General features: G+C 44.1%; 2 protein-coding genes across 4 annotated transcripts; one reads left to right on the forward strand and one right to left on the reverse strand.

Annotated features, from left to right (window-relative positions):
- Positions 1 to 1282: 1282 nt before the first annotated feature.
- On the forward strand, positions 1283 to 11375 carry LOC128301137 (novel acetylcholine receptor chaperone). Of its 3 annotated transcripts, none has more exons than XM_053037466.1 (5): positions 1283 to 2141; positions 2267 to 2643; positions 8903 to 9041; positions 9391 to 9542; positions 9611 to 11375. In XM_053037466.1, exons 2-5 carry the CDS (start codon positions 2533 to 2535, stop codon positions 9677 to 9679), a joined length of 471 nt encoding a protein of 156 aa, XP_052893426.1. In that variant the 5' UTR covers positions 1283 to 2141; positions 2267 to 2532; the 3' UTR covers positions 9680 to 11375. The 3 variants fall into 3 exon arrangements, with proteins under 3 accessions (XP_052893426.1, XP_052893429.1, XP_052893428.1); XM_053037469.1 differs by having other exon boundaries at positions 1283 to 2108; XM_053037468.1 differs by having other exon boundaries at positions 1297 to 1368; positions 1657 to 2643.
- An 81-nt stretch (positions 11376 to 11456) lies between these two features.
- LOC128302216 (kinesin-like protein Klp61F) lies at positions 11457 to 15432 on the reverse strand. The gene is made up of 6 exons (XM_053038983.1): positions 15268 to 15432; positions 13744 to 15196; positions 13511 to 13670; positions 12154 to 13424; positions 11953 to 12090; positions 11457 to 11883 (listed from the first exon to the last, which is right to left on the reverse strand). Exons 1-6 carry the CDS (start codon positions 15357 to 15359, stop codon positions 11827 to 11829), a joined length of 3171 nt encoding a protein of 1056 aa, XP_052894943.1. The 5' UTR covers positions 15360 to 15432; the 3' UTR covers positions 11457 to 11826.
- Positions 15433 to 16114: the final 682 nt, after the last annotated feature.

Below are 16114 nucleotides of genomic sequence, written 5' to 3' on the forward strand. Positions count from 1 at the left end.
GCAAACAAGGAAGAGAGAGAGATAGAGGGACATAGCTTTTAATCTCGTGTACATCTTGAAATTTCCATCGAAACCATTTTTTCTACTGCAAACACAGCAAACAAATACAGTGTGGGCTGCTTCTTCCTTTATTAGCTAAAAAACGATCGTGCTATACCATACATTTTTCTAGCGTGGTTTTCGTAAGTAAGCAGCAATCAGAAGCATCGAGTAGCGGGAGGGACAGACCCCTGAAACATTGCGCGTAAAAGAGTGCGCAAAGCGCTAAAAGACAAACGCTTAAGCAATCGATTTAGTTCCGCTTGTTCCGCGTGTTCTAATGAAGTATTTCGTAGCGGCATTTTTAGTATGATTTTGTGTTTTCCTTTTGTAGTATCTTCGAAGGTATATCTTCGCGGTTAGCGGGCAGAAGCACGTGTGGTAGATCCCATCCAGAATAGTTGAAGGGAGCGAAAAGAGATCGCGCCAGCGTGAAAAAATGCAATGCAATGAATGTAATGCGCGGAAAGCAAACGATAAACGAAGGAAACAAATAAAAGCGTTTTAAGTTAGATTGTAATAATAAAATAACTGTCTGAAGAATGTGTTGTTGGATGAAGAAAGAATGTAAATGTTGTTGCCGTTAGAAGCGTTCTATTGTTTTCTATCGTAAAGCGAAGACACAAACCTTTGAAACGTTTCCTACCATGGTTTGGAGCGCGAACACAAGATGTCGCTTTCTGTACAATGAGCATTCAGATTACCGGTTGCAACAAATCCCACTGAAAAACGAGCCGTTTCTTCATTTTATTCATGCCTTTTTTAGTTGAGCAGTTGTAGTTTATATCCACACAAACGCCCAAAGTTGGAAAATTTGTATGACATTTTTAGCCGCACTAATTTTTGTTCTAAAAATATTAATTTTGGGTTCCTTTTAGGCAATGTCTTTACAGAATGCTTGTATTTCCTGTTCCTGTGCCTTGTGTATACTTCTCGCCAAGCTTTCCGCCAACACCATGACGCCGTTAGTACATTGAATCTCATGCAAAACAGTAACAAACGACGTGCCAAAGAAGCGCATCGCGAGAAACATTCGTTTGGTTGTTCAAAAATAAATGCAAATGAGAGAAGCAGCACATCACAACCCCTCGGCTTCGGAGAAGCGAAAGAGAGCGAGAGTTTGGCATTGGGAAAATGTCCGGCAAATCGCAATCAAATAACAGCAACACGGTGGGTTAGCCACCGAGCGCAGAAAGTCGGAGCTCCCAGACGAAAAGCATCAGCCCGCGTGGCCGCATCAAAGAAATAAACCGACGACGACGACAAAAGTCGAAAAGCGAGCAGAAAATAGCGCGATTGCGAATCAATGTGTGCGGGGCGTGCGTGCGTGTAAGTGTGTGCGTGTGTGTATGTGTGTGGCGCGTGCGTACGTTCGATACAGTTGTGCAGGACAAACAACAATGAAGCAATAAAGGGGGGAAATTAATTTACCAGAATAGAACCCTTTTCGCATCGATTAGCATTCGAATGAAAGCGAAACGCGCCTCGCACACATCAACAGGTGCCTGAAACGGAACAGTGAGAAAGCACTCCAAGCCGATCCAAGTAGTAGCCCCGCGAACGTGATTTACACACACGGGTTTGAAATTTGTACTAACTGTCATTTTAATTTGACAGTTGGCATTGGACTGGGTTCGCGTGTGTGTGTATGTGTGGCATACGCAGTGCCATCGGTCGATGACAGTTGGTTCGTCCTCGGGCAGTGGAGTCCTTTCTCGCACGCTCCTTACACACGCACACCTCACCACCACCACCCCTCACCCGGTGCTCACGCTTCCCGTGAGGTCAGCGGACACACATTTTGAACGCGTGCGCACCCCGTCGACACCCGCTCGCACTATCTCGCTCTGACCTGGTAGAATTTTTCAACCCCCTCTCAATAAGGGCCGTCAACATCTAGCGGCCAACAAACCAGCCAGCCAGCATCATCGGCCATCGCGCTTTTTCTCGTCGTCGGTTATTGATTAGTGTCCGTGAGCAAGGCTTCTCGTTTGCCTGAGGTGTTAAAGAATCCCGTCGGCGTTCTTTTTCTCCGTTGGCCATATCTTTTTTGCTGTCAACGCAAAGAGGTAGTAATCGAAAAGTGCTTCGAGATAACACAGGTAACGCTTACTGCACACCTGCAGCATCTTTTCCCCCGAAACAAGCACTGTTCTGTGCTCCGGTGTATGTCGAGTGTGAGTGTATAGTGTTTAACGAAGGCATTTCTTGGCATATCTCTAAAAAGCAATCCCAAGTGTGGTGTGGAAGTGAAAATTGGTGTGAAAATTTGGCAATACGAAAATCAGGAAAAAGAGCATTGAATAAGTGAAGTTGCAATACGCAACGAGTGCGAACGAAAAAACGTAGAATTCTGATCCCGAGTCTTCAGTAGAAACCACCAGCCAACATCCGACAAACCGCGTGACAGCGTGTGTTCGTCTCTATAGCAGTTTCCCCCGTGACACCCGCGAACCCAGAAAAGGCGTCAAAATTACGCAGAACACGCAGAAAATGTCCTCGCTGGTGTTGAGGAGCCTCTCGATACTGCTCGGGCTGTTCTTCATATTTATCGGCATCATGAAGATTTCGCCACACCTCAGCAAGGACCTGCATCGAGATTTGGTAGGTTGACCTGTCGATGTGTGTGTTAGGTGGTGGATTATCAGTAGAGTTGTCCAGAATTAATAATGCATTCTTCTGCAGTGGGGTTGTAAAGGGAGTTGATCTTGTGTTAGTACATTCATCACGAACTCTCTGTACAGTACCCGACAAGAATCTTGGATAAAATCCTTTATTCGCAATGTCTCAGCTTAAAGTCTTCATCAAAGACACGAACATGCATAAATCCACCATTTATCGGTGTAATTTTAGTCACTTGCTACCTTCATTTGTATCTGCCAAATCGAGATCCCCGTTGATCGCCTCCATAACAGACACTTGGGTCATTTTCCTCACACACTTTCCTCTCGCGTTCATTCAATGTTTTTTCGAGATAAAAAGACACGAGTGGAGGCGAGTTTTTCCAACAACTACAACAACAACAAAACACCCCTAGAATAGACCGACACGCTTCGCAAGTGTATTGTTGCCCTCGAAATTAATGATATGCATTTGCACGAAGTGTAGAGAGGCGACACTCGGGTCTCAAGCGTGTGCGGTTGCACATTGAGGACGCTTTTATTCAACCCGCTTAACACAGTACGTCCCACAGTGAAAGGATTGTTTGTTTCTTCTTACGAGGGCGGTCTTCTACAATCCTTCAGAACGATCGCAAATATATTTCCATAATTCATTTTGAGAATAAACAGCATCAAACATACCTCTATTCATTAAAGTATAAATTATCTCGTTACTGATTAGAACGATGCTCACAGACAAATAATAACGCTACACTCGTCGCTCGGGTCCCACATCCCTTGACACTCACTGTACGTGTCCCATTGCTTGTCGGGGTGGAACACTTATTAAAATAGCAATCGGAGCAAATTTTGCTACATTTTGTTGTGCTGCCGTTCACCGTGATCCTTCACCATGCCTCGATGGTGGCATCTGAACCAACGCTCAAAGATGGCGCGCGGCAGAAGCGGTAGACTATCAATCGAAAGCGACGAGCGAAGCAAGGTAGCGAAACCCATTCGGAAAGTAGAACATCTACTACTCCTCCGAGGGAGGGAAGCGGCGCAAAGAGGCGAGCTAGAGGTAGATGCCCACATGACACACTACTCTTTTGCCGACGCCCTCCCGTTTCAATCCATGATTTTTGTTATTTTGAATGACAAAAACGGGATTTTGCTTTAATTTTGTGTTATTTTGTTTTGGTTTTCCCGCGTTGGCCGTTGGCCCATGCCATCACCGCGGCGTGATGTGCGTGTCAGTGATCTCTCCATTCGGTGGTGGTATTTTCAAACTTTCAAACATAAACATTTGGGGAATTTAGGAACAAAAACGGTGTCCCCTCCACCTTTCATCTGTGTAAGCGGACTTTAACAAGTTATTAAAGCGGTAAAACGGTGCACATTACCATTTCGTAACCGTTACCTATTTGTTGGCACCGTGCACTATGAACTTGTCGTTTTTAGATGTTTGTTTGTGCCGATGGGCTATTTCCACACCGTTACCTATTTTGCATCACTTTTTGAACATGCTCGTGGCCATGATGAAAAGGAAGTGGGTTGCGTACATCACGGTACGATCTGTCTTCAATGTTGTAGCAGTGTAATGGCGCGTACTAAATACTAAATGCTAACACTATAACGCTTTATCATTAAAGGATTTCAATGAAACGTAGCTCAATTTTAGTACAACTGTACTAAATTCTAGCAGCAGGTACCTACGACGGTGCAATTAAAATGTCATTTTCCCGCGGAAAATTATCTCCACCCTAATCAATGGCTCGTTAGATGGAAAACACATTAAGGACACGTGTAAGGGCATAAACAACCATTTCTTCTCTGCTAGCTACCCTAACCGGTGCTTGCATCATTCGATTATTCATTAGGCCGCCGCTCAATTATGCAGCTGCTCGTAGAGCGCACATCAACGATTACACCTCATATTACGTTCCGCCTTTAACCAACCAGGGAAACAACGACAAAACCTGGGGGTTGGGGTATTTCGCCGCTGCCAAAATCGATCCAATAGCCGATAAATTTGGTGTATAAATATTGCCACCTTAATCGAGCGGGTATCCATGAGGAAAAATGGAAAGGAAACATGAACCAAAGCCAAAACACACGATGCCACACGGTTTGCCGTTCCTTTACAGACTTACATCGTGCCCCACAGCCCACGATGCATGCACCCAGATGATGATTTATTACCATTGCAATCGCTTTCTCTTGCACTGTGATCATTATTGTTTTTCGTTCCGATATTCGAGATTTTGGTTTTCCTTTTGGGTGAAATCAATATTCTGAAGGGCAATGACGTTTGCTGCTTTCGAAACGTGATCGTGCCACGCTTGGAACGGTCTCATTGCAAATTCAAATTGACGCACTCATCGTGATTGACTTCACCAACATTTATTTCGATCAACCGTGCACTTGTGGTCCGCATGTTTGGTACACTTGTCCTGCAGGTAATACACCAGTCTCGCGTTGCACTTACGGCACTACAGGATATTATGCAACGAATAACTCAACCTTCGCACAGCAAAACTGTGTCACATCTCGATCTATCCCGATAGAAAGTTGAGCTGTTTTTGGTAAGATAATGAATGTGGGAGATAATCTCCCACAAGATCTACAAGTACCTGATATCTATAAACAAAAGTTCATTACCGCATCGATCGGTACCACCATCATAAATCGACCGGTAGGATAAACAATTCCGAGAAGCTGCCTGAGGGGAGGGGGGGGGAGCAAGGGGGGGGAGCAAGAGGAAAAGAGTGGCAGTAGTAATGAGGATCTTCGAAGGGGTTTGCGATTCGTACACACGATCGCATCAAGCGCCGATCCGGTGAGTTATCGGCGGGATATATCCATCGATCAATCAAAGTAAACACTGAGCAGTGATTGCGGGAGCACGAGAGAGCCCCGGCAGCTCAAAGACGGCGACGTGCGGCCATTGCCAAACCGTAATGGCGTGTGGCCATGAGAGATAGAGAGAGAGAGAGAATCGCTTGAACTTGAAGAACCACCATCGGCGGGTCGATCCTGGGTCGATGTATAAATAGGTACGACAGAGTGTGTGGTTGTTGATTCTGTTTTGTACGTCTCTTTTTCGGTGATTTCGTTTTTCTTTCCCCTTTTTTTACGGATGCGCCTGTTGTCTGTGATATCCCATCAGTTTTCCAATGCATTGATTGATATCAGCTCATGGGAGGATTTTATTCGAGTTTTGGGGGGAACCAAACCGCTTTACGTAAAAAAATGAAGTTGTTTTACAACACTACACTCGAGTTTGTACTAAAAAGATTATTGTACAACCAAAAATTGATCTCGATAGTGTTTGACAGTTGACAGATGCCAGTAAGTATTCGCTTAAGTGATCCTTATCGAAAATGAGATTTACTCTAAATCTCTTTCACATAACCCCATTGACCCTGACCAGATTGCATTCCGCTATGATGTACAAATTCCTTACACGATGACCGACCATCCTAATACATTGATTCGCACGCCATCTATAAGTGTAAGTGCAATCCTTCCTCATCTACTCCTCAATCTACTCAAACACTCAAATCGAATGCAGACACCCGATCTGACTGCGAGTGTAAAGGCAAGAGAGGGACAGGGTGCGAGAGTTTGAACAAGAAAGCTACCCCGAGCGAAACCCAACCTATGACCGGCAAAGCGAGAAACGTGGCGCGATGATGCGCGTTGGTTTCACCGTGGCCAAACGGAAAGGAAACCGCCCGGTAGTAGTAAATAGCGGATGGTAGGAAAGGAGCAATATTCTATTAAAAATAAACGCGACAGTTTCCCTGGATTTTTCGTGCAGCTTCGTGTATTGGTGTTGCTGTTAGGTCAATGGTTGTCACCCACCGTTCGGCGATGGTCGGGACCGCGGGGAGGCCTGAAGGTACTGTATGTACCTTCAGAACATAAACACGGCATCAAACGTTAATGAATGCCGTCTGATTAGCGGTACTAACATGACTTGGCTGTTTGTCACGCAACGGCGCAATTATGTTGCACCTTCCCATTATACATTTCATGATATTTATATCTTCCGTTTATAATGAAGGAAGCCGGCTGCATGAGCTTGGGTGGAGCAGCGTTTAGATGTGTATTATTATTCTACAGGTGCGAATTTTTAGCACCATTTAAAAGTACTAAATTTAATCCCATTCAGATGGATTAAGATGTGTCAGGTGACGCATTACTCGGGGCACGATGCTTTTCTATCTTACGCGCGACGGTGTAGCAATGTGGAAAGTGCCTCAGTCATTGTCAAGTTGTTGGGATCTACGTCAGAGAACGGCACTCACGAAAGTGGATGCAAAAAGCCGATAATGTATGCGGGATTGTTCAAACCGCTCCTCGCCGTTGTTGGAATGTTTTAACCGACCTTCCAATAAGCTTGACGCGTCTGATGTCTTAAGCAGCACATACTTGCGTCAATTGTTCCACGCAGAAGCATGAAGATGGATATAGATCACCATCCGTCGGTTACCATAACGTTGCCGATCGCTATGAGATAGAACAGATCACTCCGAACCGTTTCCTTCCGTTTCCTTGACAACCGCTCGCTGTTTCTGTGGGAAACACTCATCAAACACCGGGCGTCTCCATTACGATGCGCACGTGCGTTTTATGTAAGGGATGTGCCGATATTTATTTACATACACACGTCAAACGTGGCAGCTTTACAGCGGCTTTAAATCATCTCGATATTATTTACACTCGCCTGTATCGCTCCTAGGCTTGATGGTTTTATCTCACTGCCCGAAGGAAGTTTAACAGAGAATGATTTTTCTTTAGCTTAGTGAGTGATATGTTGATGATTGCTCTACTATCTATGACGGTGGTTCAATCCCATTCGTCAGCCAATCACCATGTGGTGGAGGAAGTCGTTGCGTAAAGAAACATTTAACTAACCCCAAAAACACTCATTAAAATACTCCCTGCGAGCGGTCTCACGACTAAGTTCGAGGTAACTATGACTGTCGGTCCCGAAACGCTACCACTATTTATACAGCAACACGACAAACGGTGGCGTCTTTTCCGTTGATGACCTTCCACACTCACCATTACCCACCGGGGACCGAAAGGGAACGACCTTAAGGTAGATCACGGAGTACCACCATCACCCGCCTATTCCAAGTTCGAAAAATGTCTTTTTATAAACCCATCAACACACCATCGTCGAGGTTGCACTTCCTACTGGGACATGTCGTTCGTTGAAATTACCTCATCGACGGTGCATTTCTCCATGTCTGAGCAATGCGAACTCGAAGCAGGATGCACAAGGTCGGCTAACCAAACCGGCCGGCCGTAGGTGATGGGTAAGCTCCCCTTCTCTCGAAGTGGGAGGTTGGAGGCAACGAGTGTAAACATTACTAACTTCAAACCACCATTTACAAGACACATTTACGATCGCTTTGGGAAAATGGAAGAGAGACCGCTAGACTCTAGGAGAGCAAAATTAGAAGCGCCCTTTTAAAGCAGGTGAAGACCTTACGCGAGGGGGACGGATGGGAGATGAAGAGTTATGACTGTACGTTAAGGTGGGTTGTTAGTACCAATTAGCGACCACGACCACGTGTTTATGGACGCCTGGCGCTTTTTAGTACAGTGAATAAACGTCTGGTAATTGATCGCTCATTGTGAGGTACTGTAAACCGTTTGTGACCTATGAACATTGCAAGTTTCAGATTGTATGACCTCTTGTATGATTGTATGATTGTATGACCGTCCAACATTCCTCAAAACCATGTGAAGAGTACATTAAATTCCATTTTCACTCATCTAACTCAGAGTATATAATGTTGCATTATAGTTCTATATTCATTTAACATTCCGATTCACAAAGATTTGCAAGAATATAAATAGATAGAAAGCATTGTTTAGCTCAATGGTCAGAACGTACGGAATACCCGGGTGTGCCGGTTGCCAACTTACGTGTGTAAATTTGGTTGACAACTCTACGGTTAAATGTAGCTTCCGAGTTGAATTAATATTGATCTCTGCTGAGTCTAATCACTAATAGAATCCAACTTAACCTCAAATTTATTTTTGCTAAAGCCACTTCATTTCCCTCCACATGTGTTTTTACAAGAGCTGCCCCAATTGCCCCCACAATATGAATTGAAATTGTAATTCCATCGACACGAATAAAACTACCCAAAATAACTTTCAATTGTCTGTGGAACACCCCGGTCTCTCCGGTTTCCCGTATTCTACCCCACACTAACCAATATTTATGATTTTCGTTACAGCGCAAGAACTACGTCAAGTATGCGAAAGTGTTTCCCCTCTCGACACTGCTGGAGTTCAAAATACCCTCGAAATGGTACCGACGATCGGTCGGCGGACTGGAGGTCCTGTGCGGGTTGGCCATGGTGCTCATTCCTAGCCGTAAGTATCAAAACTGCGGCCGATGGTTGTTTGCTGAAGATATCGAAACAGAGCAAGCATGATGCCCTGGGGTGGAAAATTCATGGACTACCAGTGGAAAAGACACAGATTGGAGTTGTTTTTTTTTCATTCAAATCCTAATCCAAGTTTTTGTTCGTGTTTTTGACCATATGGCTCTTGTGTGATGTGCTTGAGTCATAAAACAAGAATAAAATATTACTCAAAAGCATCCAACCAGAGTTTAATGATTCAAGATCGCTCGAAATGTTCTAGTCTTGAATTAAAAATAGAGTCCTCCTTATCGAAGTTACTTACTATTTTCTATTTCGTCTTTCATCGCAACGATAAGATAAAATAAAAAATGCGGCTAACATAACGCTCCTGCTGCTGATGTTCCTGGCTGTCTACTCGCACTACATGGTGAGCGATCCGTTCGAACGGTCCGGACCAGCGCTCGTCTTCACCTTCATGCTGATCGGTCGGCTAGTGATATGGTATCAGGTACATAAGAAGCTACGTAGCATATCTGAACTTAACTTAACTAATACTCTCGCTTCACGCAAACACAGGCAAGCAGACGGGAAGCGGCCCTAGCAGCTGCCACACAGCCCACTGCCAATGGACTAAAACAGGAATAGGGTGGCTACCGTGTATCCTGTCCGGCTACTGATCTCAGTTCCCTATGGACCGTATGAAGGAGAGAGAGAGAGAGAGAAAGAGAGAAATGGACAAATTCTTCATGCAACCAGCAATGCAACTAAACCGGTACCCAAAGTACACAGAGACACGCAAATGCACCCGGGAAGATAGAACAAAATGGAATGTATCGTGTAAGGAATTTTTGCAATCAACAACAGCGCATCGTAATGCGCTTTTAGTCCTCCGAACAAACCAACACAAGCGGTACGAAATAGTAGACGGAAGAGGTTATGGAAACGTACGGTATGGTTTCATTCTGGAGTTAAGAACACAATCGCACGTACATTACGATCATAAGCTGCCGATTGGACGGGGTTTCCCTTTCGGAAAACAAACCGCAGGACAAACACACAAAACAACAACGAACCATTAAACGCGACAAATGCACTCGAAGGGATAATGTAACTCCGAACTACTTACTCTTGACATCCTTTCACCAGAAGGAGGGTAGAACATTTTTCTTTAGGGCAAACTACTCGATCGTACGTTCCTCAAGATGGGTTAGAAAACGAAATTACCATTATTATCGCGTTTCAGTTACGTTTCATTTAATCGGGTGAGGATTCACGGTCAGCCTCTGTTCTGTTCTGCCGCATGTAGACGAACTGTTGAGAATAGTGAAGAAGACGGTTGTGGAGGGTAAAACGAAAATGCGGTACTGTCTCTGCTTTTCTTTTCAAATGTGATCACAATAAAAAAAAACAAAGAAACAATTCTCTACACACAGTTTTATGATTTACTCCAATTTGCGGATGTTTTTTGTTACTTTATCGATTAATAAACCAAGGTATGATCAACCTGTTTATGTTCAAGCAGGAGGATGAGTGCCAGTATCGACTTAAGAAAAAAGGGTTTATCCTTTTGTGTATGTGTATATGGATTGATAAAACATCTTTTTAATACTATAATGGAACTTTTGTGTTATGAATTTCTTACTCGAAACGATTCGAATCCCCGAATGCTCACAGGAGGGAATTTTCTAAACAAAACACGCTGCCGTGCACACTGCTAAAGTTATATAAAGTGAAAATTGTCACATGGCAAGGGCACACGGCACATCAATTATTCATACAACACGCGTCTAGTTGAGCATAAGGAACTGAACTTGTGGGGAAGATCTTTTAGAGAGTCTTCACCTCAATCTATACCATTCACTACCAGTAAGATAAACAAATGCACCTACACGTAGTTATAACGAGGAAACGAAACATATGTTTTAAGACACCAGTAATCGGTTTGCAATACGGTAACTTACACTGACTTTCGAGCTCAAATAAAGTGCTACCAAGTGCGCTTAGTGCGGTTCGATAACTCCCTAGTTGAGCGCCATATGTTTAGCTGATAATGAGCAGTATAATTACGATAGCTAACGGATTAGAAACACCTGGTAGCGATTTTCTTGAGCTCCTAAGGGGTGTACTATACACGAGACGGCAAACTAATCATTTTAAATCATCGTATCAACGGCAAACAATCACATTGCATCTCTTCCGTAGTGTCAAATGAGATAACCCTCAGCAAAGAAGAAAGGTATATAAGTTCAATACAAATACCGTACCATACATAAATGTGACTGGCGAGAGAAAAACAGGAGAACACAAACAAGAGAATAAAAGGAGAAATGCTAAAAAGCGAAAAGCGGAAACATGTGTCTTGATGTTAACAATATCTGTACAAAAAAAATGTTTCAAGTTATAATTTTATTTAAAATCTCCGTAACAGTTAAATATCCACTGCTGTGCGTAAGGGAAACACTAGTTCCTAGAGGGGCTATTTATATAAAAAGTATCTGTTATACACACTTACATAACCAGCATTAAACCTTGTTTGCATATAAATGGTTAAAATTTGGATTGTACGGTGTAAAAACTGTGTGAAAAGGCGACCGTTAGTTAAAATCAAATTATGCTATTACCTGCTTTTGACTGTAAATATTATTGTGTACAAGTTAACGTTGCTTAAGGTTCTGAGAAGTGATGCCTCTGATCGTCAAGACAATTGCAAACGAGGATAACGACATAACGACGATGCTATTCGGTTCCACTACCATTTAGTGATAGCTGTTCACTTTGCTTACAGTTGTAAGTTAGATGTTTTCTTTGTTTTCCTCCACACTTTCTTCGAGCATTTGCACGGAATGGATCTAGAATCAGGGGGAAATCAGGTGAACGGGTAAGAACAAGTCATAGCAACAATGGAAACATGGTATTACCTTTGAACCAATGTTGGAAATTTGAAGCTCTTTGAAGTGTTGCCGTTCCTCATCCAGGTTCAGCATACTGGATCGCTGCATTAATGGTGTCGAATTTCGTATTTCCGGCACGGATATTGGATTCGTCTCTTCCATGTCCTAAAATGGCAAATATTTTCTTTGAAATGTACACACTCATTGGCAACACATTATATTCCTCACTTCACAAATCGTTGCAGAAAGGTCCACTTCGGCCATACCGCGATCGCGCCAAAATCGCCTAATTATACGCTCATCTGGTGAAGTCTGTGCAATATCCCGGGGATACTGAACCTTCTTACGAATTGGCGTTTTTCCGGTCGATTGATAGAAGGTTAGATCCTTCTCGTGGAACCGTTCGAAATCGTTCTGCAACTCGACTAGCTGTTTATCTTTCGCTTTGTGCTCGTAGGTTTCGATAGCTTGTCCGATACGCTGCGTATGGCCACAGTGCGCACTGCCAAACTGTTGTCTGGAGGTTTGTTGCGCTTGCAAACTACCAACCACACGTCCAATACCTTCTCCATGCGCCTTTCCAAACTGCCCATTCTGTGCTTCAAAGCTGTGTGTAAATTCTGACAACTGTGCACGAGTTTGTTCCTGGCTGGTGGATAATCGATCACGCTGTTGCTCGATAGTTTCTTTAATTTCCTGACTAATAGTTCCAGCGATCGACAGATCCACACCTGCCAATGTTTCTTTTATTTCGGATTGATGCTGCTGTACCAGCGCACCACACTCCTTTACGTTGCGGTCTCGTTCCGTGGAACACTCCTGTACCGTTTTCGTCTTATCGACAATCTTTTGACGAATGGTGTGCAACTGCTCGGAAGCTTTTTTACCCTGACTGGCAATCTTATCGGAAACTCCCGTAACGATCTGCGAAAGCTGCATTTGCTGCTGTTTCGAAGCTTTCATTCGTTCCATGAAGCTGTTCACTTGCAGCTCCAACAACGACTTTAAGTTTTGTTCGAATTCCTTTGCTGCTTCCAGTTCTCTCTGTTGCTCCTGGTTGGACTGTCGAACGTAGTCTTGCAGCTGGTCGTGATGTTGTTCAAAGGTCGAAGTTATTGCGTCGAGATCGCCCAACTGGGCCGTGAATGTTTGACAAAACTCTGCACATTTTGTATCATGCGTTCGGCCATGCTCTATCATTCGCTCGTATTGTTTTCGCGTCTGCTCGAACTGGGTGTCCATCGTGCTTTGGATACCGTTCTTTAATTTTTCCATTGTACCGGTGACTGATTGCATCAACGTTTCGCGAGATTGTTCCACTTGAGCCAAAAAGCAAACCATTTCATCACGCCGTTCATCCATCCTTCCTTCCATCATCTCTTTGAAAGCTTTCACGATTGTCGCGTTCTGCTGTAGTAGGCTATGGCTCACGGTTTCTAGGGTCGAAAGATGTTTCTTGGTTTCATTCTGCATTTGTTCTTGTTGGTGGTTATAACTGTCTGTGAAGTAGAAAAAACGTTCGAATACATGATATGCAGTACTTTTTGTAGAGTTGTTGATAAGCGTGAAATGAAGTAATGCTTACCCCATCCCACGTTCATGTCCACAGTAAGCCGATTACATTCTTCCGCCATTTTTCCCACATCGTCCTGAATCGTACGTATACGATGGCGTACACGATCGACAAACTGCTCCGAGGCAGTCTTGTTTCTGTCATCCAGTTCTTTGCGACGATCAACCGTATCCTATCGGCCATAACATAATTACAGATAGTTATGTGTACTTGTTGTAATCATAATTATTAAAGCATACACTTACATGCAAACCATTCGCATCTTCCGTCACAGTTTCCACCACGTTGATTAACTCATTCGCCTGTCCCGTGAGCATTTGCTCCGTTTGCAAATGATGCTTGAGTATAACCTTCTTCTCTACGTATCTTCGCTTGGTTTGCGAAAGGTTGCGCTTAGTATTCGAAAGCTCTACACGCGTTTGCCCCAAATCATCCGCCGTACGTCGCAGTTCCTCTTCCCGTTCAGCCAAACTGCAAGCCACCTCATTGAAGATAGACTCCTTCTTCACTAGATCCTCCTTTAGCGCTTTAATAAGAGCCGATTTATCGTTTAGCTCCTTAGTGGCCGCCTCCGATTTATACACCATTTCGTTATACGTTTCTTCCGCCAGGTAGATGCCATTCTTGTCGCGTGCTGCCATTAAATCGCGCTTTAAGCGATCGATCTCCTCTGTGTACTCCTTGATAACAGTTTTCTTCGACAGCTTCTGGTTCGCTTCCGGTCTGTTTTGAATGTTTTTCGCGCGGTGTGCATACTCTAGCGTGCTGAGCGTTTCTTCGAAATCTTTGTTTCCGGGCGATACGGTCGCAATGATGGACGTTTTCGTACGCCCTCCGAGCGATTCCTGCAGTAAGCGCGTTAGCTTCGATTCGCGGTACGGAATATGTGGCGTTTTCTCTACCAGTGCCGTAATTACCCGACCGAGCGTCAGCAAGGATTGGTTAATGTTAACCGCTTCGCGGGTCCTTATACCCTTTTCATTACCTGCTTTCGAGATGTTTTCACTTCCAGCCAGGTCGACAAGGTTTAGCTTCCCTATTTTTAACATCTCTTCGCCGTCGTTGCCATTCTCCTTGATGTGGACTATGATCGAAAAGATTGTATGCGATCGGGACGATTGGGCGTTCATCAGCGTTGAGGCTGTCTTACGCCGTTCCTGACCCTTCGCTAGCAGCTTATAAACATCATCTTTGCTGTGTACCGGTATTTCTTCCAGGCCCTGCACAATCACCGATCCTTTCTTTTGTACATCGTCAAAGATTCGAATCTTCACCGAATCATCCGTCGACAGAAGGTCGCAAAGTTCTTCGTTGTATAGCTCAAGGTACGATATACGCATGGAGAACTCTAGCTCCGTCATTCGTAGCTCGTCGAACAAATGGCTCACTGCCCGCGGGATTATTCCGGTCTGCGTGTCATCTTCCCAGGCCGCACTCAGTTCCGGCTCTTCCTCCCCAACCATAGTGAATGTTTTGCCTGTTCCGGTCTGGCCGTAAGCAAAAACCGTACAATTGTACCCAGACAGCACCTCCTCGATGTACGGTGCCACCACTGCCTGGTAGACTTCATGTTGCTTGCAATTCGGTGAAAATGTCCGATCGAAGGTGAACTTTTTCGACTTTAACTGCAGCTCCCGGTTTGATACCACGTCCACAACCTCCTGTGACCGTATCAGCTTCTCTCGGCTATTGGTCGGTCTACAATAGGATACAAATGTAGGAAGTACTGCTTTAGCCCTTGTGGAACATGGCTCCCAACAAGCACTTACCGAACGCGGACGTAAACCTGCACATTTTGGTTCGATTTTGATGGCTTGTTGTTGGATTGATTACGATCACTTTGCCCATTACTGGCGTCCATTGTCGAGACGTTGATATTGTTGACACAATGTTATAAACAATAAATGAGTGAGTCGTACACTACACTTACACTTTCCACTACAATCCGCAATTGTGCTGATTATACAAACAGTCCACAACAGTACGACAAGAGATGCAGCCTCAACCTGTCCTATGGCGACCGTGTACCCATCTATACGATGGCGGTTTGGTTCTGGCTTTTTAAATTTGACACATTTCGCAGCGTCGCACAGTGGGACAACCTACGCTCAACATTGTGCCAGCTTGTTTACGCTCACAACCAATGCGATTTTACTCTATTTGTTGGAAAACTTTTAACTTGAGAAAAATATCATAAAATGTATGAATTCAGCAAGAATTCTTCTCTACAGTAAGAAAAATTATTTTCAAAAACCAAAACAACGTACAGTAACATACCAAAAAGCAGCACCAACCCAGCGGTCAAGCTTTTACTCGTTTCTCTGCGTTTCACCCACTTCCAACCCTCGTTGGCCTATACTTTTACGCATCGACACATGCTATCTCCGTTTTTTTGTTCGTCAAGCATGTTCTTCTCTCGCTCTTTCCGAACTTTACGAAAGTTTCGCACCGTCCGCGATGTGTATGTACACGTTGAGCTTATGGAATTATCCATGTGTGTGTAAAAATCATTTTGACAGGACCGACTTTCCGTAGTAGCCATAGTTTGTTTTGCTTCGACGTGGAAAGGTGTCTTGTCAGAATAGAAGAAAAATGGTGTATAAAACCATTAAAAAC

The sequence above is a fragment of the Anopheles moucheti genome, chromosome 3 (assembly GCF_943734755.1).
Source record: "Anopheles moucheti chromosome 3, idAnoMoucSN_F20_07, whole genome shotgun sequence".
Classification (NCBI taxonomy): Eukaryota; Metazoa; Arthropoda; class Insecta; order Diptera; family Culicidae; genus Anopheles; species Anopheles moucheti.

What these genes read in the sequence shown, in the direction of transcription:
- LOC128301137 (XM_053037466.1), top strand. Translation starts at nt 2,533, where the DNA reads ATGTCCTCGCTGGTGTTGAGGAGCCTCTCGATACTGCTCGGGCTGTTC. An exon ending in AGGACCTGCATCGAGATTTG is followed by an intron (nt 2,644 to 8,902) that starts GTAGGTTGACCT and finishes TTTTCGTTACAG; the next exon opens with CGCAAGAACTACGTCAAGTA. An exon ending in GGCTAGTGATATGGTATCAG is followed by an intron (nt 9,543 to 9,610) that starts GTACATAAGAAG and finishes ACGCAAACACAG; the next exon opens with GCAAGCAGACGGGAAGCGGC.
- LOC128302216 (XM_053038983.1), bottom strand. Translation starts at nt 15,359, where the DNA reads ATGGACGCCAGTAATGGGCAAAGTGATCGTAATCAATCCAACAACAAG. An exon ending in TTTCTGCAACGATTTGTGAA is followed by an intron (nt 12,091 to 12,153) that starts GTGAGGAATATA and finishes TTGCCATTTTAG; the next exon opens with GACATGGAAGAGACGAATCC. An exon ending in TTTCCAACATTGGTTCAAAG is followed by an intron (nt 11,884 to 11,952) that starts GTAATACCATGT and finishes CCCTGATTCTAG; the next exon opens with ATCCATTCCGTGCAAATGCT.